The sequence below is a fragment of the Pinus tabuliformis genome, chromosome 3_2, assembly GCF_031772625.1.
Source record: "Pinus tabuliformis cultivar Carrire ecotype Pingquan chromosome 3_2, CPIR1, whole genome shotgun sequence".
Classification (NCBI taxonomy): Eukaryota; Viridiplantae; Streptophyta; class Pinopsida; order Pinales; family Pinaceae; genus Pinus; species Pinus tabuliformis.
Genome location: NC_142302.1, coordinates 921,084,051 through 921,105,894, shown reverse-complemented (window position 1 = coordinate 921,105,894; position 21,844 = coordinate 921,084,051). Strand labels below are relative to the sequence as shown.

General features: G+C 36.5%; 1 protein-coding gene across 3 annotated transcripts; it reads left to right on the top strand.

Moving 5' to 3' along the window:
- The first annotated feature begins 14,066 nt into the window (after window positions 1–14,066).
- On the top strand, window positions 14,067–18,363 carry LOC149183628 (alpha-bisabolene synthase-like). Of its 3 annotated transcripts, XM_089418773.1 has the most exons (5): window positions 16,457–16,650; window positions 16,745–16,959; window positions 17,050–17,171; window positions 17,265–17,359; window positions 17,667–18,360. In XM_089418773.1, the coding sequence occupies exons 1-4, from the start codon at window positions 16,616–16,618 to the stop codon at window positions 17,301–17,303; spliced, it is 411 nt and encodes a 136-aa protein (XP_089274899.1). In that variant the 5' UTR covers window positions 16,457–16,615; the 3' UTR covers window positions 17,304–17,359; window positions 17,667–18,360. The 3 variants fall into 3 exon arrangements, with proteins under 3 accessions (XP_089274898.1, XP_089274899.1, XP_089274900.1); XM_089418772.1 differs by lacking the exons at window positions 17,050–17,171; window positions 17,265–17,359; window positions 17,667–18,360 and adding exons at window positions 14,067–15,646; window positions 15,731–16,040 and having other exon boundaries at window positions 16,413–16,650; window positions 16,745–16,894; XM_089418774.1 differs by having other exon boundaries at window positions 17,265–18,363.
- The last annotated feature ends 3,481 nt before the right edge of the window (window positions 18,364–21,844 follow it).

Below are 21,844 nucleotides of genomic sequence, written 5' to 3'. Positions count from 1 at the left end.
ACTCACCGAAGTCCCTTCATCTATGATAGTGGCAGACACGATCATTTTGTAAACTTGTACTATGATTCGGAATGGTACATTAGATGGAAAGCGAGGTTTTGCAAGTTAATTCCAGTCAAAGAAAATGACTGGACTGCTCGAAGGAGGTATCAGATAAATGTCCAGAAAAGTTTCATGAACTGGGGGGGTTTCTTCCTGTTGTGAAGGAATCGACGGATTGCCCCCAAGTTCATTAGACTCTGTATCGACAAAAAGAATTTGAACTGTGTCGTTCTCATTCTCTTTGGGAACTATATCATCTGAAGGTGGATTTTCTGAAGGCAAGACTGGGTCGACTGCCATCTCAACCAGTTGAATTTGGTCTGGTAAGGACTCAGAAGGTTCACTTTCACTGATAGGTGATTCGATCGACAATTGAGTTATGTCAATCGGGTTTTCAACTAGTGAAGGACTTGGTAAGAGTTTTTTGTATCCAGGTGGAAGTTGCTGCGGTGAAGCAGGATGGTTATCCAAAATGCTTTTGGCTTCGTCTAGAAAAGGACAACGGTGAAGAGTATGATCACCTTAACATAACCGACATGGAACTTTGACTTTTCCTTTCTGTTTATTGACTTCATTTTCACTAGTTGATGGTGTGCTGTCAATCTGATTGTCAGAGGTTGATGACACTGAATGGTGCAAACAGGGAGACCATTCTCTCAAGATCTGTGGGATGCAAGGGAAATCTCGATGGTAATGTCTCTCCCTGCAAATTACGCATGGAGTTTTTGGTTTGGAAACTTTAGTGTGCGGATTTTCACCAGATGATGTCTGGTCGTTCCCTTGTTTAGCTGGCTTCTTCTTCTTCTCCTTCCCTTTATTTTTCTTCTCAGCTACTTGGTTTTTAGTGTCACTAGTTTCACCAAGCGAAGAGGAAGAAACGGAAGGAGAAATAAATGAAGTAGAAGGAGAAGGGGTAACTTTAGTATCATTTGGTTACTGATTAGATTGTTCGGGAATTACAGTGTTTTGAATGACAAAGGTCGAGAAAAACCATACTGGCAGGCCAATTGTGATTCCTGGAAGGTACAATGTAGCCATACATTGAGAACCAATATCTCCCCAAGAGGAGAAAGGACTAGGATTCCCTCCAAGAGGGATTCCTTGATTGGTAGACTCCATTATCTCAACCTTAGATCAACAAAAGAATGGGGATGTTATTTCGATTAAAATAAATTTTAAGACACTTTGACGCAACTTGCTTTTTCAATTTTTAAGAGTCAAGAAAAAGCCAAAGGTGACTCTAGTCACCTTCGATTTTTAATGAGCCTGAAGTGACAAGTGCTCAGATGGACCTTTTCTTTTAAGGAGTCAAAAAGGAATGAAAGTGACTGCTCTGGAAGTCTAGACAGAGGGTTTACCAAACCGATCGTAAAACTGCAAAATACACTTTGGTGATAAATGATAGAGAAATTACCAAGGACTTATGTACGACGATCAATCTTCTCGAATGCTGTGTTCAGTGCATTACGATCGATAGGGCGGTAGACACGGCTTCCTAAGGATAAAGGATATCAACCTATTGTGGTCTCCCAATATATACTTAATGGTACGGGGAGCACAAGTCCGTACTAGCACTTGTCGTATCAAAGAAGAGGAATCACCCAACCTTCAATGAAAACGATAGTTACCAAGTTTTACGACGTCGGAACACGTCTCTAGCCTAGACTTCTAGATGTGTTGCATTAGGTTCCAAAGCATTTTTATGTTCATTGAGGTTTATTTTAGAGTCGATCTTGCTTAGAAGTTTGTCTTTCAAGGTTCACCGTGTGACATAGATGTGAAATTCCTAAATATGCAATCTAAAATGATAAATAGTCGCTTATGTTCTTTTAGCAATGAAAATCCTAGCTACAAAGGAAAGAAGATTATGATTTTCTTTCAGCAGAGAGCAAAGAGCACACACTAAATGCACTTTCCTAAATCAAATTTCGCATGCACTCAAAATGCAGATGCACATGCATGTATTTGTTTTCCGCTTTCTTAATGTGTGAATGCCAAAAAAGAAAGCTAAGTACAGATCTGAACTATTTTCTTTCAAAGCGATAGTACTAACAATTTTATTTTCAAAATGAAAGGAAGACTAAGACGACACTTTTCGATTTCGAATTGAAAATTGTTTTCGACACTTCAAATACTAATAATTTCAAATCAAGTACAATGACAAAAGTACAATCAACTATCTAGAAGAAGAAGACTTTACGACACTCCTCTTTTGATTCAGAATGACAAATATGACACTTGCATCAAAAACGACAGTTCGATTAGGCTACTTTCGACAAAGGAAGACTGTAACTGATTGACAAATACACAAAAACATTTACAATTCCTAACTGATGGAGGCTAAAATAATGTGAACGAAGAAGGTTACAGCAAGAAGGTAGTAATCATGTACAGCAAAACTACTCAATAAAGTTGAAAACAAGGAGAAAAACCAAATTTCAAAGAAGAAAAATAGTATCACTCAATCATTGCACCTGCAACACAGGGAAATGAGGATGCATCTCACCTGCAACACACGGGAGGTGCGATGCATCTAGGTTGCACAGTTACAGATAGTGCGATGGGCCAAGGAGCAAAACTGAGTTTGATTTTTGCTAAAAATTTGTAGCTAATTTCAGTGATTTAAGCTGAGTAATGATGAACAGTAAAAACAAAGCATAAGGGTAAGATTTGATGAGGTTCTGAGCTACCACAAGTGCACTTAGGATGCTTTGTAAGTCAGATGTTCAGTTCCTAAACTAACCTGGAGATTGATTGAAGCAGCGCTTATCTACTTCGTAATTGCATAGCAAAGGCGTTTCGAAGGCTAGCTGGCTAACTTCAGGCTCCGTCTGTAGTTTATAAAGCAACCAATAAATAAACAAAACAAACTATTCATTCCCCAACAGAGTCACCATTTTGTTTTAGGGAAAACTAGTGTCAATTCGAACTACTAGTCCCACTAAGATGGGTAGCTATCTTAGAAACAAACAATGAAGGATTTTCAAGAGTTCCTTTAAGTGTGATAGATGGAAGAGAAGAAAAGAGGACCAACTTGGATCTTCCGCTTTGATCCTAGCTTGATTTCTCCATTCCTTGATAGGATTTGCCACTCCTCTCCTACTTGTCCCACTTCAAAGAGTACTTGTAGAGTCAAAGTAACAGCAAACTATCAAAGCATCTCTATCTAAAACACCATAAACAATGTGGAATCAGAAACACATTGACCATACAATTGCATTCATAAACAATAAGATTCACAAATACACGATTATATGGAGGAAAACTCAAAGAACTTTATTAATAGTAATGTAATAGAGGATTACAGCCCAGCTGTCTGATCCAGCATCATCCTCCCAGTTGTAGAATCCCTCTTCACCTCATGAACAAGCAAATCACTCAACAATGCAATGTCTCTTCTCACCAACAAACCAACAACACTTCCTTACAAAATACAAATTCCAGCCTCCAGATCTCTCAAATGAGAGATCCATATATAGATGTCTTGCAAGGGTTTGAGTCAGCTCTGGGTTTTTGATTAGTGTCATTCCACTGATAGTTCTTGGTTCCACTTGGAGATTTCAATGATCTCTTACTCATCCCTGGGCGAATTCAGAGAGGCAAGTGTCACAGGAGAAGTTTCTGGAAGATTCCATGATCATCCACCTTGCAAACTATCTCTGCCATTTTTCTATTCTCATTCATCGCACCCCACAGAATGCCATTTCAGTATGCATCACACCTGGCTAGTTAGGCAGTTAGTATGCATCACACCTTGCCTATGGAGCAGTCTGTATGGTCCAGTTTTGTCTAGTTCTAAGTAGTCTTTCAGGTGGAACTTCTAGGAAATGATGTAATCAGTTGACCATGATCCTTTAGGGTATGAAAAAACACTTTTAGGGACTTAAGGAGCCCTTAGTTTATGGACATATGAGTTTGGGGTTGCAATGCCCAAATATGTCTATAAAAAATGCTATTCTCATAAACATCAAACCGCCGGAGGGATTGGCTTTGCTCAAGTTTCCAGACGGTTTCAATGATAATATGGCATATCAGTTGCGAGAACGTGATCCTACCACACTAGAAGACATGCAAGACAATGCTGTGACTGTAGAAGAAAATTTTCTGGCCAAAAGAGTAAGAATGAGATATGAGAAAAGAGTGACCATAAAAGAAGAAGCATCTACTTCAGAAGTAAACATGGATACATTGATTTGAATAGTGGAGAGGATGGTTGACCAGTTAACCATCATAGATAGACCTGAACCACCAATCCAGAATCCAAATTTTAGAGGACATCAGTAGCCCCAATTCTGAATCAAGCAGAGAGAACAGAAAGCACCAGAGAAACCAACACAACAACAACAAATCAAAAATCCCTTATAGCAGAATTATGTACAGGGAATGGAAGAAGAAGATGAGGACAATTCAGTAATTGAAGCAAATCACTTTTTCACTGCTGATGGTATGCCCATATTTTTGACAAAATATGAAGAATAAGCATAAGTTCCAGACATTCAAAGGGATGAGGATTACATCTTAGCAAATGATGTGGTTTTGGAGGCTGAATCTGATGATTATCAGCGTGGTTATATGAATTCTTTGACTGCACAACAGAGGCAGTATTATTTAAGGAGTAGAGATGTATCGGTCAATCCCATTCAGAACAAAAAAGATGTGCAATCCAAGAATGATTCCTCAAACATTTATAAGAAAGGGAAAGAGCTAGCTGATCCGAATACCAGCAAGGTACCATCAACAAGTATCATTGCAAACGAGAAGCACAATCAACAAAAAGATAGTGCAATGAAAGAGCAAGCAGATAAGAAGGACATTGTTGTCAAAGAGGTAGAAAAAGTTTCATCCTTTAAATTCAAAAGTGAAATTGCTAAACTAAAAGTGTCCATTACTTTGACTGAGCTTGTTAAGAATAGAAATTATAAACACAATGTATCTAGAATATTGCAAATAGATCCTTTATCATACATGGTGAATGTCGAGGATGATCATCTTGAACTCATTTTTGGTCCAGCCATAGAAGGTCAGCCTGAAGATAGTAAAGTCCCTCCATTTTATCTGAGTGTTAGACTGCATGAGTATATTCTCCATAATGCTATGTTAGATTCCAGAGATTCCCACAATTTGATGCATAAAGCTATTATGGAAATGTTAGGCCTGGATATCACCCAGAAATATCATGATTTGTACTCCTTTGACTCTGCTAGAGTTCCCTGCATTGGTCTCATCAAAGATTTGGTGGTTTCTTTATATCAAATCCTAGCCAAAAATGTCTTGATGGATGTGGTAGTTGCTGATATACCGCCTTGATTTGGTGTGCTCTTATCTAGATCATGGGGTGCTAAACTCAAAGGCACTTTACAATTTAACTTCTCTTATGCTACCATTCTTGTTTTCGGCTGATTGAGGAAGTTGTACCGGGAAAAGAAAATTAAATACATGATCACTAGTAAAGAGAAGCCTGTGAATGATCCGATAAACGATGTACATACTGATTTAGAGTCCTTTGTTTTGTATGTTGATAGTGGATTGAATGATGTAGATATTCAGCTTGTAGAAGTAGATGATGTACCAGAAATTTCTGAGACTTTTAGAGCAGTTCTTAATCAAGAAAAAGAAAAAATAGCAAGTTCTTCTGAGCCACCTACATAGCAGCCTACACAGTAGCAAAGGGTCAATGAAGAGTAGAAAAATGAAGTAATCAACAAAGGTAAGGTAGAGAAGGAAATAGAATTTCAACATCTAGAAGATGAAGCCAGCCTTTGGAGCGTGGACTTTGATGGCGCTGTGGGTAAGGATGGTGCTGGTATTGGAATTTGGATTCGAAGCCCTGCTTTCCAGCCTGCCAAAGTCCCAAGTAATGTTAGAGTATGTTCCTACAAGTTTGCTTTTGATTACTCTAATAATGAAGCGGAGTATGAGGCTTTGATTACAGGTATTAAAATTTTGAAGAAACTGAATGTGAAAGGGATTTCTATTTATGGTGATTCAGAGCTGGTGATTAAACAAGTAAAAAGAGAATATCAAGCAAAGCATCCGCGGATGAGAGCCTACAAAAATGTTGTTCTAGATATGTTGAGGATGTCTCCAGAATATACCTTGACAATAGTACCCTGGACTCAAAACATCATTGTAGATTCACTTGCCACTACGGCTAGCAGTTTGAAGATTCCAATGAATTCTAGCAACAAATTTGAAATTCATGTTAAACATAGGCCTATTGTTCCTGATAATTTGAGGTATTGACAAGTTTTTTGGGATCATAATGAAATTAATGCCTTTTTGCAGAATGAACGAAAGTTTAAGAATTCTCCCATTGATGATGTTTGTGATTCTAATGAACAAGAGATTGAGGTAAATTAGATGGAGGTTTTATAGCTGAAGCATAATATTATTCCTAGAGGTCTTATACCTTTAGAGGAGCTTTTTGATCAAGATAATGTGGAAAGAAAACTGACTTTAGTTCCTACGGACAAAAGAGTCAAAGATGTAAATCTCGGAACAGCTGACAAGACCAATCTTGTAAAGTTACCAAAAGCATTGTCTCTCGAAGTGAAGGCTACAAATTTTGGATGATTAGTGTCAAGTTTGGTTGATTTGGTTTATAGTCAACTTTAGAGTCTATTGTGAGGTAGTTTTCAGATTGTATTGAGTCATTTTTCACTTTTTGTTAGTTTGACCGTATTGCCCAATGGATGAGGCACTTGGTCTATGGTGTTCTTGACACCTCCAAGGAGCTTCCATCCCCAATAAGGCCAATGTTAGTGTCGGTATCTGCATACTTCCATCAGGGATCAAACTTTCTCTTTGCATTTTCATTTTAGGGGTCCCATACTGAAATTTTTACATCATTTCATTAGGTCATGTCAAACTGATCCACTAATGGTTATCTTCTCTTCAGAAAATCTATTTTTTTCCTCATAGAGTTTACTTGTTGACCCTTCTTCAGGTTGTCTTCAGTTATGGTTTCATGGTCAATTTGCAATCATACTTTCATTAGGTCATAGGGCATGTTTTCATTAGGGTTTTCATTATGTCTTAGGGTTTCATTTCCAAGGTCAAGAGCATGATTTAAAAGTGTAAATAAAGGTCAGCAAGGGTACGAGGATGATAAATAAGTCAAGCATGATGGCTTGTGGGTCATAGTCACTATATCATTATCTTTTAACCTAATGTAATTTTCACGTCAAAAACATGCTTTTGAGGTGAAAATAGAATATTTTGTGTTAATTTGTATTTCTTATGTAATTTTAAGTCACTTTATGTAATAAATGATCCCAGCTGCACCAAAGAATCTCTCCTTGCTACAAGACAAAGAGACACTGCAAAAATAAATTCAAATTGAGCATTATCCACCTAAAAAAACCAAGAAGAAAAGGCATTAAAAACATAGTTTTGAAGAAGGTCAACAAAAATTAGAAAGTGGGTTTTTCAAGTGAAAAATAAAAATTTACTCCTACATAAGGTCTCACATTTCATTTTCAAGTTCATCATTCTCATTTGGCAAGCAAGAAGTCAAAAAGTGAGGAGAAGAGGAAAGGTTGAGTGAGTTTTTGGTGAAGGAGAGTTGACACTGCGCTTCTGGAGGGTGGCGCTATGCATCTGAAGAAATGGCGGAGTGGCGCTGTGTGTAGGCAGACTGGCGCTGTGTGTTTCAAGCAGGCAGGGTTGGTGCTGCGCATTGAGAACTTGGCTCTGTGTGTTCAGGTTCAGCGCTGCACGTCTAGAGTTTTCCGCGGTGTAAAAATACACTGTGTTGTGCGTTAAAGGGTGGTGATGCATGTCTGGGCACCGGTGTTGCATGTTGAGTAGAAGGGCCAGAAAGCCCTCAAAACTTCAAGAAACTTCAAAATTTCTCTCTCTTACCTTCCTTTCAAGTAAGTTGACCTCCCTCACTACAGTTTTGGTTTGCATTTCAAACTTTTAAACATCATCCCCCATGGTGAATATGAAACCCTAAATTTGCCCCTAATTATGCCTAAAACCCTAAACCCCCATTGTTCCTCCTATCACCTATCACTACAACTCTAAACTCTTTCTCTATCCCTTTATCCATTTATCCCTCTTCCCTAAGGACAATATCACAAACAAACCAAGCCCTCCCTCTTATTTTTATCATTCCTACTCCCTCATTCATTTTCTACCCCATAAGCTCATCTCCCATCCCCTCACTCCTAAGAACCTTTCACTCATTCCCTTCATACAACCTTAAGCCTTGCAAACATGGACAAAGAGGACTGAGACTATGAGGAGGAGGAAAACATAGGCAATGACACTTCATCAAATAGAGCTAGGCATCAGAGAAAACCACACAAGGGAGGTAGAATTATGAGAGAGGAAGCATCAAACCTTAGAGAATTGCAGGCCTCTCAGTTGCTTGTCACTTGTTTCAGATATCTTCGCTTCTATGAGTTCTGTGAGTAGGTAGAGAGATTTCAACACCACCCTGAGCTCACCAGACTTTTTGTAGCTCATCTTTAGGATAACAAGGTGACTCTTGTTTGGGGTAACATTCACTGTCTCACCCTCCATTATTGCAGACCGTCTCACCCTCCATTATTGCAAATGCCACCAGGATTTTGAATATATGGGAGAAGTGGTACAAGGCACATGACCTAGATGAACACTACTATGAGCCTTATATCAAACCCCGGTATAGAAAAGAGGTGAAAAGACTTTTTCCCTTTAGATTCCTTGAAAACAAGTATGTCCCCATGATGAAAATCATCATGAAATATTTCACTTGTGAGGGAAAATTTTCCATGCTATACACCTATCACATCAGGCTCCACATGCATTTTACCAGGGTGAAGATGTTAAACCTCCCTTATTTCTTATTCAGGAATATTTAGAAGATGGCTCATTTTGTGCAGAAATAGCCATACCCTCAGTAAATGAGCAGTCTCTATCATTATTCCCTGATCAAGATGATTGTGCTTCATCATATTAGTCTCATCAACATCTCTTGGGAGACATTTATTGCTCATGACATCTTCAGGGGTCCTCAAATTCCTCCACCAATGTCTCAAGAAGCAGGGGGACCTTCTAACAGTTCTCAAGTGAAAACGGATGAGGAAGCCTAACAGACTAGAGCTACTAAGGTGCCCGAGACCTTCATGACATATCAGAGGGGCACAAGGAGATTATTTGCAGCCGATAGGCAAGTGTTTTCTCCACGGGATGTGGAAGGGACCTTGCCTTCTTCATCAACCCATAGGAAAATGCTTGCTCCACAGGATGTGGAAGGGGCTTTCCTTTCTTCATCAACATAGCAGGTATAGGTGCAGAAGCTACATAAAGGAAAAGAAAAGACTCGAGAGGAAATTTTTGATGTGAGGAGGAAGAAAGAGACTTTGATTTGGCAGAGAATGATGAGTCGGAGCAGCATTATACTGATCATGGCATGGAAACAATTGAATTAGAGGCTCAGGATGAAGAAAAAATAAAGGACATCATCATATGGGAAAAGGAGGCTCAAGTCCAAGCATTGATGGACAATTTGGAGAGAGCCAAGTATGTCATCACATATTTGGAACAAGAAAACAAGCAATTGAGTGACAAGAAAGTCCTCATGGAGCTAGAACTTCTCAAGGCAAAATGACAAAGTGACAAAGAGGCACAAGTCACTTTGACTCCTATTGAGAAGGAGATTGAAGATGATAGAGAGACTTGGCTTGAGAGAGTCAATTTTCACCTTGAGAAGCTATTGTAGAAGGCCAATAGAGACAATCAGATGATCAGGCACATGGCCTACCATTACAGGACCCGAAACAAGATTTGCAACATGAGGGTCAAAAAGATGAAAGCTAGGCTAATGCGGGCTCTGAAAGGCAAAAAGGAGGATGATAGGCTTAGGTTGCTTGCTGAAGCTTCCATGGCTCATCAAGATGCTTGATGGTGGTGCTGCTCACCAATTTTAGGGAAGTTTGGAGGAATTTTTGTCATTTGCAAATTTTGAAATTCAACACATAGGAAAACTGCCTAAACGCGTAGCACCATTGGCACTCCGCTTTTCCTAGGGGAACCCAATGGATAAATCGTTTGAATTTTTGGATTCAAGGCAATGAGGACATGCACCCTATGTATTTTCTAGGTTTTTGGTGCAGTACAGGTCCACCAAAAGGTCAAAAAACACCCTAAAAATGACCATTCTACCACTTTTTAGACACACAGAAGCAGTCTTGGGAGAATCAAGATTTTAGGGGTCAAATGAGCTTCAAATGTAGAAATTCCAGGTGTTTTGGAAAGTAGACTTGAGTAAATTTCCAATGAGCTATATTGGGCTCAATTTAGATGCCGGGAAGGCCTCCAAAACGGACCTGAAAGTGGCGAGTGCATTGGGCCAGTGGCACTGCGCATAGAGCAAGTTTTGCACACAATGGCTATTTTTCCATTTTTTTGACTGTGTTCATGGATTTTACCTCATGGAGGATGTTTTACCATTGTAAATGATGAAGTGGCATGTAGATATGATAAATAAATAGTAATAGAGAGTAGATTCATTACATTAGAATTCAATTTGAGCTCAAATGAATTAGTTTTTCACTTTTAGAGGCAAGTTGTTGAGATGTCTATATTCTTGTTTCTTGTTCAGTGTTGGTTAGATTAGCTCCTCATCTTAGGGATTCGACCCCTGAGGATGGGAGGAGGTTGAAACAATGCCTATATCATCTTCTTCTTTCTCATTGTAGAGGGTTGGACTCAATTGGATGCTCAGACCTTGATTGTACACCATTTCGTAGCAGTTCAGCAGGAGATTAACAAGAATTGTAGCTATTTTTAATGGGATCCATGTGGTATGGAGTTTTAGTATAATTTCTTCTTTTGTGATCATATGTTAATGTGTTTTTTATACTTTCATTAATCATTTAATTGCTTCTAAGTGAATGCTTTCAAGTTGATAGGAAGAATTCATTACATCAGTGCTTTGCTTTGGGAAAACATTCACCATTTCATGTTTTCTGTAGTCTAGGAAGGATCCATGGTTTTCACATGCTCTTCTTAGCTTCTCACCAGTCTTAAACATCTCACCTCATCAAGCCCTAAAGTGCTAAACTTTATGTCTACCTTGCCCCATTGAACACCCTGCAATTTTGACCTAATTCCCTAGACCTAAACTGTCCAGCTCCTCCTAAATTGGTAAAACCTCTTTCAAAATCCAATCAAAACTTCGTGCTACTATACCTAGCCTAAAATCATTTTCCTGATCCAATCATCTTGGCTAAGATCTTTACAGAGAGAGCCCTCTCCCGGCCTAGTAGGGCTAGCTACTTAGCTAAGCGTTGTTTGTGGTTACCCTGGCATTGCCTTCCTTCAGCCTGAGGTCTAATCCAGGTGATAACAATAGTGTCCCTCAGGTCATGTTTACCTGTGCAAACTAGTTAGAGTGGGTAAATGTGGGAGGATGCGGGTTATAATCAAAATACAACAAATAACATTTTTTTGTCAGTTAACACATATTTCTGCAACATATGATTGAATATAAATAACCTAAGTATCTAAACTCTTGGAAGTAATTAATTTCCACTACTTACTTGGATTATTCATATTTGTTGACATAATCGAGATATATGGAGGTCATTTTTGTAGAATTTAGAGAATTCCATACTTGAATTGAAATATGTTTCTATGAAAAATGTAGATCTATATGCTAGTAGGGTAGGAAAAATCATAGGAAGGTCGAAATAAACCTAAAGTATTACATGCTAGATGATATGAATCATGATGTGGTGGTTTGAGGTTAATGATGTTGATGTAGTGTTAGCAATCCTATTTGCATAAGTTGAGATACTAATTTAACAACCGGGTTAGTAAGATGGTGAAGTACAATCACCATATGTGAATATTTAGTTTAGATTTTTGCCTAAGGTGTCACTTAAATATTGGTACCAATATTTAAATATGCTAGAGTTGAAAATGAATTTTAAATCAAATACTATAATGAAAATAAATGCAAAATATATTCCTAAAAATTAGACTACTGCAATGTAACTATCAATTTTCTACAAACATAAATTCTAATTTAGAAATGAAAAAATTTAAAATAAATAAGGCTTAATAATAAAAGCTGAGTTTATACAACTTCATTGGTAGAGGTTACAATATTTCATTACTTTTATGGGTAAATGGTTGATGCAAAAGTATTGTGTTTAATCTATAGTTAATGACTAAAAGGAGATTTAATGAACATTCGTACACTATTTAACTAAGAAAAATGGAAAATGTGCAATCAAAATTGAATCTTCTAGCTAGCATCCACTATGGTTCTAGAAGTAGAAAGGCATGGCACAACACATTATCACAACACTATGATTGGATAACATTAGTAATAATACTCAAGTGGCCACTTCAAATTGTTAGTAGAAGGAAGATTCAAGCTTGAGATAAAACGAATATATGACTAATCGAAAGATATAAAATTTCAATGAAGACATAAATAACTAACATCTAATAAGGAGCTAAAAATAATTTAAAATATTTCTAAAGCAAAAATATATACAATGGAAATAGAGAAATCTATACATAAGAACTCACATAAAGATAACAATGCATATGTTGAAATCACGGGGTCTCTCCAAACTTGGCATATGTAAACAAAACTACTATAATTTAAAATTTAGATTAAACACAGTGATATATTAAGGAAAATAAAATTGTACGGGGCTTAGTTAAAATTTTCTTGTATACACTGGTCAATTTCTTCTATTTTTTATTGTTATTTGTACAAACTAAAATATAAAGAAAGGAGTTATGATCCCTTTCCTAGAGAAACAACATAGTGATATACCTTCTAAACATAGGAAATTTGATCCTTAAAAAGTGCGATATCGAGTTCGATCCCATGTAATGTATAAAATTTCAAGTCAAATCCCTATTGGTGCATTATTTAGTTTGTTGGCACCCATGTTAACGGGTGCATTATTTAGTTTGTTGGTATCCATGTTAACGGGAGTGTTGATAAAAGGTTTTTTATTTTCCTTTTTGGTGTCTGAGGGGAACAAAACTATTCCATGAATATGGGTATTGCAATGCATCTTGGGTTTTTCTTGAAAATGTCTATGACTAGTTCTACCAATAAAGAATTACGAAAATGCATTTATTTCTAAAATATTTGACAAAATCCACAATTTCAATATTTTAACTTGCTAATTACTAAAAATAAGAAATAAAATAGTGAATTATTGTGTGTTTTAATGTGTCTTTTTTGAAGAAAAATAATTGTTTAAACATATGCAAATGAGGTAAAAAGAGGAAAAGTGGAACCAAGATACCTAGTATTTAACTTTGCATATTCCTTAATCCGCACATCCCTTACTTTCACCAAGTTTAGAGTTAGTAAGATTTTTCAAGAAGTGAGACTTATAACATATTCTTATAGACATTAGCAAATGAGGGAGACTCTCATTGTTGACTTTACACATACTTTTTATATAAGTACCATTAGAAATATTTATGGGTGAAATATAACAAATTTTAAAAATTCTTCCAATTCAATAATTAATGTGATTTTAATAATTTTGGCTTCATGTTTGTTTTGCAAGCATAGAGTTCATAATATGTGTTAACATTTTCAAATATATTTGGTGTAAGAGAAAATCAAGTAAAACAAAAAAAAAAAATATTATAACTTCTTCATGCTTTTGCAATATTGTGGGATGAGTCAAATAGTGCTTACCCTTTTACCTTCGCACATAGTTTGCTTCCACATAGTCTTTAGCTCCACAAATGCCTTGCATAGTTTTTAACTCTACACATACTTTTGCCACACAATAGTTCCCCTTCCCTGTATCCATAATTCCATGTGTCCGCATCCATTCTCACCTCCACACACTTCATGCGTCAACCTTCATTCCATTGAGCACTTCTTCTACACATGTACTGCTTCACACAATTTATTTCCTACATTTTTCCATTCTTGGATGTTTTCCTACCTTATGCTATTAATTACTTGTATTCCACATGTTGTGATTACAAATATCTCCTAGTATAATATTTACACCGTAAAGCATTACTCTATAAAAAGAACTTTCTAATATGCCAGGTGTACCTTTCTGCACCATCAAATCCCGTGTTAGACGATTGAACTGTCGTCTTCCATCGGATTATTTGCGGTTTTAGTAGTGTAGTTTTTCTATTCAGTTTCGACATCCACGCGTCCCTCTCTCTCTGGCATCTAAGGGCAGAGATAATTCATTGAACTACAACAGGGAAATGGTTGATAATAATTAAGAGCAACAGATACTAACCAGCATGAAGTTTCAGGAGCCTCTCTTGCGATACCTCGTGAAAACCTTCGAGTGCTTGTAAGTATACCAACCCTCTTCGTTAATGCGGTCTTTTCTCAGAATTAGTACTGAACTCTCGGCAATTCCATGGCCCAAAATGAAAATTTACTTATCTAAAACAAATACCCAAAATTCTTAAATCCAGAAAACTATTGGAACCCTTGAATGAGCAAATCAATCAAAATTTACCACGAAAACCCTAACAATTGAATGTGGGTTGTATATTCTTGTTAGAGTTTGGGAATGAGGTGACTCTATGGAAATTGTACCAGTTAACCGCACACCTTCCCATCGAATTTGATAGTAAAGTCCTAGGGTTTCTTGAAACATTCCATTTCTCATATATCCTCTCAGCATTGCATTCCAATAAAAGATATTTCTCGTTGGAATTTTGTCAAACAGTAAGCGTTCATCCGGCAGACTGTCGCACATGGCATATAGGTTCACGAGTTTCGTACTAAAGAAAATATTAGGCTCAAAGACGCTCGAAAGCATGTGGGTGTAGACTCGTTTTCCCTCTCAGAGAGCCTTGTTTCCAGTACATAGCTGTAATAAAGAATTATAGGTAACAGGTTCTAGTTGAATGCCTCGGTGATCTGGAAAATTCAGGATTCCTATTGCCTCCTTCATTCGCCCTTCTCTGCAAAGCCAGATTATATCTGCATTGATTCTCTGCGAGGATGATGTTTCCTGGAGAGCAGTTATGGCACTCGCTGTTATGGTTGAGGTTTTAGCACTCATTATTTCAATGATTTCCCCAGAAAAACACAGTATGGTGTTGAGATGGGCCGAAGCCATTCATCACGTAAACCATTTGCACGGATTTGCACGGTTTTGGCTTCCCAAGAAAGCATCCTTACAAAGTCCAGGAATTGTCGCGAAAGCGTCCTTGGCAAGCTGAAATGAGAAGTGCAAGTATTTTTGCGTGCTTTTCGATGCCTGCCTGGTGTGTGGGGCAAAATAATTTGACTCACATGCAACAATTTATTTAGCATATGCACAATTTGGAAGTCACTCAACTCAACTCATCACATTCCCTGCCTGAGCTTCCTTCCATCGACGTAGGCCACTATATATACCTACATAATACCAGCAGGTGACTCAGTTGTCTACTAAGCAAGCCAATCAAGCAAGCAAAATTTGTTTGCCAAATTCCATTGCAGTGCGTATAGCTAATATTTGCTGTAATGGCTAGCGCTTCTGTTGCTTCTTCTACTCTGTCGACAGGTAGCAGCAGCAGCAGCGTGATCAGGAGGACGTCCAATCCTCATCCAAATGTCTGGGATTGCGATTTTGTGCAATCTCTTCAATCCCCTTACACTGTGAGTAAATCTATTCTTTCTTCTCATCAGATCAAGTATTTATATCACTTTCGATAATTATCACTAACTGTGTTAATTGAACAGGATTCTTGCTATGCAGAACGCGCGGAGACACTTATTAGTGAGATTAAGCTGATGCTTACAGGTGAAGGAGATGCTTTAGTGATCATCCCATCTGCTTATGACATAGCATGGGTAGCTAGGGTGCCTGCCATTGATGGTTCTTCTCGACCGCAATTTTCCCAAACAGTTGATTGGATTTTGAAAAACAAGTTAAAAGATGGTTCAGGGGGAACTGAGTCGCACTTCCTCCTGTTCGACCGCCTGCTTGCCACTCTTTCCTGTGTTCTTGCGCTCCTTAAATGGAAAGTTGGGCATGTGCAAGTAGAGCATGGTAAGAACTGAAATTGGGATTTGAGAGTTGTTTTTTAATTCTCCTTAAATGGAAAGTTGGGATGTGTGAGTCGAGCAGGGCAAGAATTAAAATTGGGATTTGAGAGTTGTTTTTAAAATTTTTTATCATTGTCATCATGTAGGGTTAATATTAGTAATCAGGTTAATTTTTCATGTTTTTTCTTAAAAAAATATTTACTAAAATTTTGATCCTTCAAATTTCATTTCCTTGCATCAAGAGAGCAATTTTTGAACAATTGTTGTGGATATATTTCTCTAAAGCCATTTTTGTGGATATAGAACTTGCAATAACCTCGTGATCATGTAATTGTCATTAATTGTAATGACAATTGCCATTGATCTGTATATACAGGCTTTGAATTCATAAAACGCAATCTTTCCTTCCTTCCTTGATAAGGATGAAAGCGATAAAACGCAATCTTTCCTTCCTTCCTTGATAAGGATGAAAGCGATCAGGATAGTCGTGTAACAGACTTTGAGATCATCTTTCCTTCCTTGATAAGAGAAGCCCAATCTCTGCACCTCGGACTTCCCTACGACTTGCCTTATGTGCGTATGCTCCAGATGAAAGGGCAGGAGAAACTAGCCAAGTATGTGAATTCAAATTAACATATTGTCAATTCAACAACCGAATTAGACCATATTACTTAATGTTATGCAAATTCTAATAAATGAATGTTGCAGCCTCTCCAAGGACGAAATTCATGGCGGAACATTGTTGTCATCTTTGGAGGGCATACAAGATATGGTCGACTGGGAAACAATAGTTGATGTTCAAAGCCAAGATGGGTCTTTCTCAGGCTCACCTGCTTCTACTGCCTGCGTCTTCATGCACATTGGAGACATCAATGCCTTGAATTATTGGACAGCGTGCTCACTAAGTTGGGCAGTTTTGTTATGTATGGAGGTTTCATGTTGTTTGCATCTTGGCCCTATCCTTGCTTTACTTTTTAAAATTCAATAAATTAAATTAACTACGCATACTGCAGTTCCCTTCCTGTATCCTGTGGATCTGCTGGAAGGCCTCTTAATGGTGGATAATATTGTACGCCTTGGAATCGATAGACACTTTGAAAAGGAAATCAAGGAAATTCTCGATTGTGTTTTACAGGTATCATAAAATTTTTAATTTCACTATCCTTCCCTGCCCCATTTTCTCTGAAAAATCCTTCAACGTAACATTTATGACATGTCCTGCATACAGGCATTGGAACGAAAGTCTGAAGCCCGTTGCAGATCTTGAGATCACTGCTTTGGGATTTCGACTTCTTCTACTGCATCGGTACAGTGTAACTCCAGGTGGGTACTATGGATTGTGTTTCTTTACAAAAGGGTAGAAGTTCAAATCCCCAGGGGTATAGTATGTATATTTTTCTGAAAGATTCTGGAATGGCAGGGAAAGGAATGAGGTCAAAAATTGACCTCATTCCTGTCTATACAATTCCATAATTATTCCTGTTCATGCTAAACTTATATCCATGGCAGATTTTAGAATTATTTTTGTTCATGCTAAACTTGTATTTATTCCAGATTCCAAAAATATCTTGGAATCTGACAATTAAGACAAATCTACAATAACATAAAAATGCTCCTCCTATCCATACAGAACATTCTCTAAATTGGCAATAGAGAATTCAGTGCTCCAGAGTAGAAATGCCTATCGGCATCTTTGAAGTTGTCGAATATGCCAAATGCAGATTCCTCTTTTCGAAAGTAGCCTGCTTGAATACTGTTCTGGATGATATGTATGATACATATGGAACCCTTGATGAATTGAAGCTATTCACTGAGGCTGTCAGAAGGTAGGATGTTATTTCAACCATCTTCATCTACATTGACATTGTGTATCATCCTAATTATCTTATGTTGGCTCTTCAGATGGGACCTCTAGTTGACAGAAAGCCTTCCAGACTATATGTTGGCAAAATTACATCAAAGTGTCTGTTCTTTAAACTCAGAGTCGAGTTGATAAAAATAACAGCTACATGTTATTTCAAATATACTGAGTAGTGCAAGAATGAGCTTATGTCTTTTCGTTGGCAACATATTTGTGGCAGGATTGGAATGATTTAGATGGCGGTTGATTTGGTAATCTTCTTCAAAGACCGTGGGAAGAAATATCTCAAGTCCAACTATAACTACAATTCTTGTATTAGCTTGGCCACTTTATTGCAGTCAAAACCCACCCCCTTCTAGCATTGACATAATGTGTTTGGAAGCCTCATTTTCTATAGGATTCATCTAATTGTTCCAAGCTCTTAAGATATGATAGAATTCTAAACTCTCAAAGTAAATGGTTCTAACAAATTTTCCATCCACTAGAGGTGAGAACCTTAAAACTAAGATTAAATTAAAGTCGTTATGTTGTGAATTTTCTTCATGAGTTTGAGGCAATGCTAATGCATTATTCACATAAATAAGGCTGAATATTCTTATGGGTGGATTGTTTACACCATCCTTTAATGGTGGAAAATATTTCAAACAAATGTCTTTTGAACTCGCTTCCTTTTATTTACCTTTAGCACAATTCAATTTAGTGACCTTCTGCTTAGAAGTGGTGAATAGGGGGTGTATATTCTGAAAAAGTTGTGAAAGCACAATTACAATCATAAGCATGTCAGTGAGAGTTCTGAGCTGTCCATTGATGAACAAGTTAACTTTAGGCAAAAGCTTTATTAGCACTATTTTTCCACTCAAAAAAATCTAGAGGAAATTAAAAGTAAAATATTTTTGCATAGATTACAGAAAAAGGATAAAATGGTACTTCAAGATGCTCCCAAACACACTAATTATTATAGATCACTGTTATCTAAACTTGATTTCTTTAACAAGACCCTGAATAGAGACATAAATCAGTTATAAATTTATTTTAATTGACGGAGACACCTAATATGAACTTTTTCATAATGATACCAGAACTTTTACTGGACATTTCTCAGAAATAATCATTGCCCTATACATAACGCATAGAGCGAAAATAATTCGTTTTATATGGTGTATAGTTTGCAAAATAACCCTGATAATTGGAATTCGAGGACAGCCACCACTATGGAGTTAAAGCCAATTTAAGGACACATCACCTGGATATTTGAAATGGGTGCAGAGTAAGAGTTTGGCTTAGTGCGTAAGGATGAGCACTAAAGGGGGTTTATGCAATCTTTTGAGATGAGGAATTATTCACTAACTCTCAAGATAAAATAGGTTGTAGTCTAAAGAGGTATTTTGCCCCTTTTCTTAGGTTGAATTTTCACTTGATTTTATTTGAAATTTAGTTAGAAATTGGGAAAATTATAGTTGCAGGTTGTTGAATCTATTCATTTCGAAATTTGAAAACACAATTTAATTAACAATGTTATAATATTAGTATTTCCCGATTCTGTAAAAAAAAACCAAAAAAGTGGCAACATTTGTCTAACTTCTAGAGTCGCTTTCTTCCAAATGATAGCCTTTTGATTTGAAGACCTTGTTTGACTCTCTTTCTCTGGAAGAGGGAGCAGGTTATTAGGGAAATTTTGGTTTCAAAGAAAGGAAATTTCCTGGTGTCGATGGTATTCCTCAGGGGTTTATCGAACTAATTTTGTTCTAATTATAAATGGTCTGGTAGAATTTTATGAAGAGGCTATATTTGGTAGTACAGATTTTATAAATTTGTTCTAAAGCCAAATCATAAATCACTGTGAATTGTATAGCCATTACGTTGCGTCATGTCATCTTATAAAAATTTTGTATTCTACCAAAGAGGATATATTGAAATTCTAGGAAGAGGCTATATTTGGTGGCGCTTTGACTAGAGGTCTTAGTCTTAATAGATATACTCCCAAGCCATATGGTGGATTAGTTAATGTTTCTAACAAATTTTAAATGTGTAACCCTTGGTGATTATTTTCTGTCAAAGTGGCTTTGTTTTTATGATATTATTCTTTTAGGAACTCTCATTCCTAGTTAAGAGGAAATGTATTAGGTGAAGAATTTTGATTACAATGTTGCTTTAATATTGATAGATTTTGAATAACATTTTGATAGGATTAAATAAAGTTTTTTTTTTTAAATGCTAGGATACAATATACTTAATATTTGGAGAAAATTTTACCGTGATCATATTTACTTTAAGGATAGACTTTATTGAATCTAAAATATAAGATTTAAGATTTGAAGAAACTTTATAATAATGATTAGTGTTTTGTTCAAAGATGTTTCTACTCATATGGAAGTTAATGACAAGTTACTAATAATTTTTATCTTCGAAGATCAATCAAACAATGTTGTCTTCTTATTTTAGTGTTTTGTTTCATATGTTGAAGCTCCACATTATGTCTCAAGAGATTTATTTTTAGGGCCCAAGTTTATTCTTACCTAATTAGTAAGAGCTCCTCCCCTACTAATTTAGATAGAAATGGATTACCCTTCTATATATTATGTCTATAATTGTTTATTTAAGAAATTTGATACAAAACTTACTAAATGGTATTAAAAGGTTTTTTGAGTGGAATAAAGATTTCAAGCACGTTTAGAAGTCATATAATCTTTGCATATCAATTGTGCTTCTTGTTGGTTTTTAAAAATGTGTCATTTTAAAAATCAACAATTCTCGTTATTATCATTTTAAAAAAATAATAATGAGCTATTTTATTTAATATTAGGTTGTTTTGTTTCAATTTTCTGGGTCATGGCCTTTCTCAATAAAGGCTCTCAGATACTTGTTAGATTGGAAATTTCACTGGGTAAGGTGAACAAATATCTATTTCTTGGGTCAAATGTCAAAGATCTAAGTCATGCTCACTTTGCAAATGATCCCCCTTCCTCACAAGAAAAAGAAGATTGAGTGTTTAAAAAATGTGATGAAATTCCTAAATATTTTTCATATATCCTTAGGGTCTGAAGATTCCATGGAACAAAACTATATCATATAAACAATGCTAACGAGATTCTAAATTAATTAATGTAAGTTGGTTGTAGATTCAATTTAGCTAGATCTTTAAATTTCTAGGTATCCCTTTATTTTTAGGCCTCGACAAAAGAGTTGTGGCAAGTTCTAATTCATTGAAATGAACAAAATGTGACAAAATGGATTATGAAGTATATGTTCTCAATGGTTAGACACCAAATTTATATTAATGTCCTAGCTTCTATGCATGTTTATTATTTCCTATGTTAGTGTTCCTTGGCCTTGATTTATAGTATATTGGAAAAGGTTATGAGATATTTTACAATCTTAAGCCTAATGCATGCCTTGTCATATAAAATCACATTGTCCAAGGTAAATGAGTCTGTCAAATAAATTTCCCATCTTTAGGGTGAATTATGTTAGGGAATGTAGAAGATGTCATGCATAACTTCTCTTGAAATCTTCAACATGCAAACTTAAATAACTATGCTAGAAATATCGTCTATATCAATGACATATGATCACATGATGTGTCACCATTGGCATACCACCCAACAACACTGCATTATGCAAATTGCTAACAATACTATACTCAATGTATATTTGACATTTTTTGTAAAATTATGTCCGATATGAAGAAATGAATTAGGAAGAAATTCAATATGTCTTATGAAAATGTCACTAACTATCTAGGTTTGTTTTTGCTATGTATGCACCCTAGATACACCGAACAAAAACTGATACACTTCAAAAAAGAGGCGAGTCATTTTTTTTTATTTCGTCATTTGGTTTATAGTTTGTGGGAACTTTGAAATTGAACAATTGCACGCTTCCGTTGCGGAGGCTCTGAATTTAAGTCTGGAGGAAACTGTTAATGCTGATACTAAAAAGATGAAATT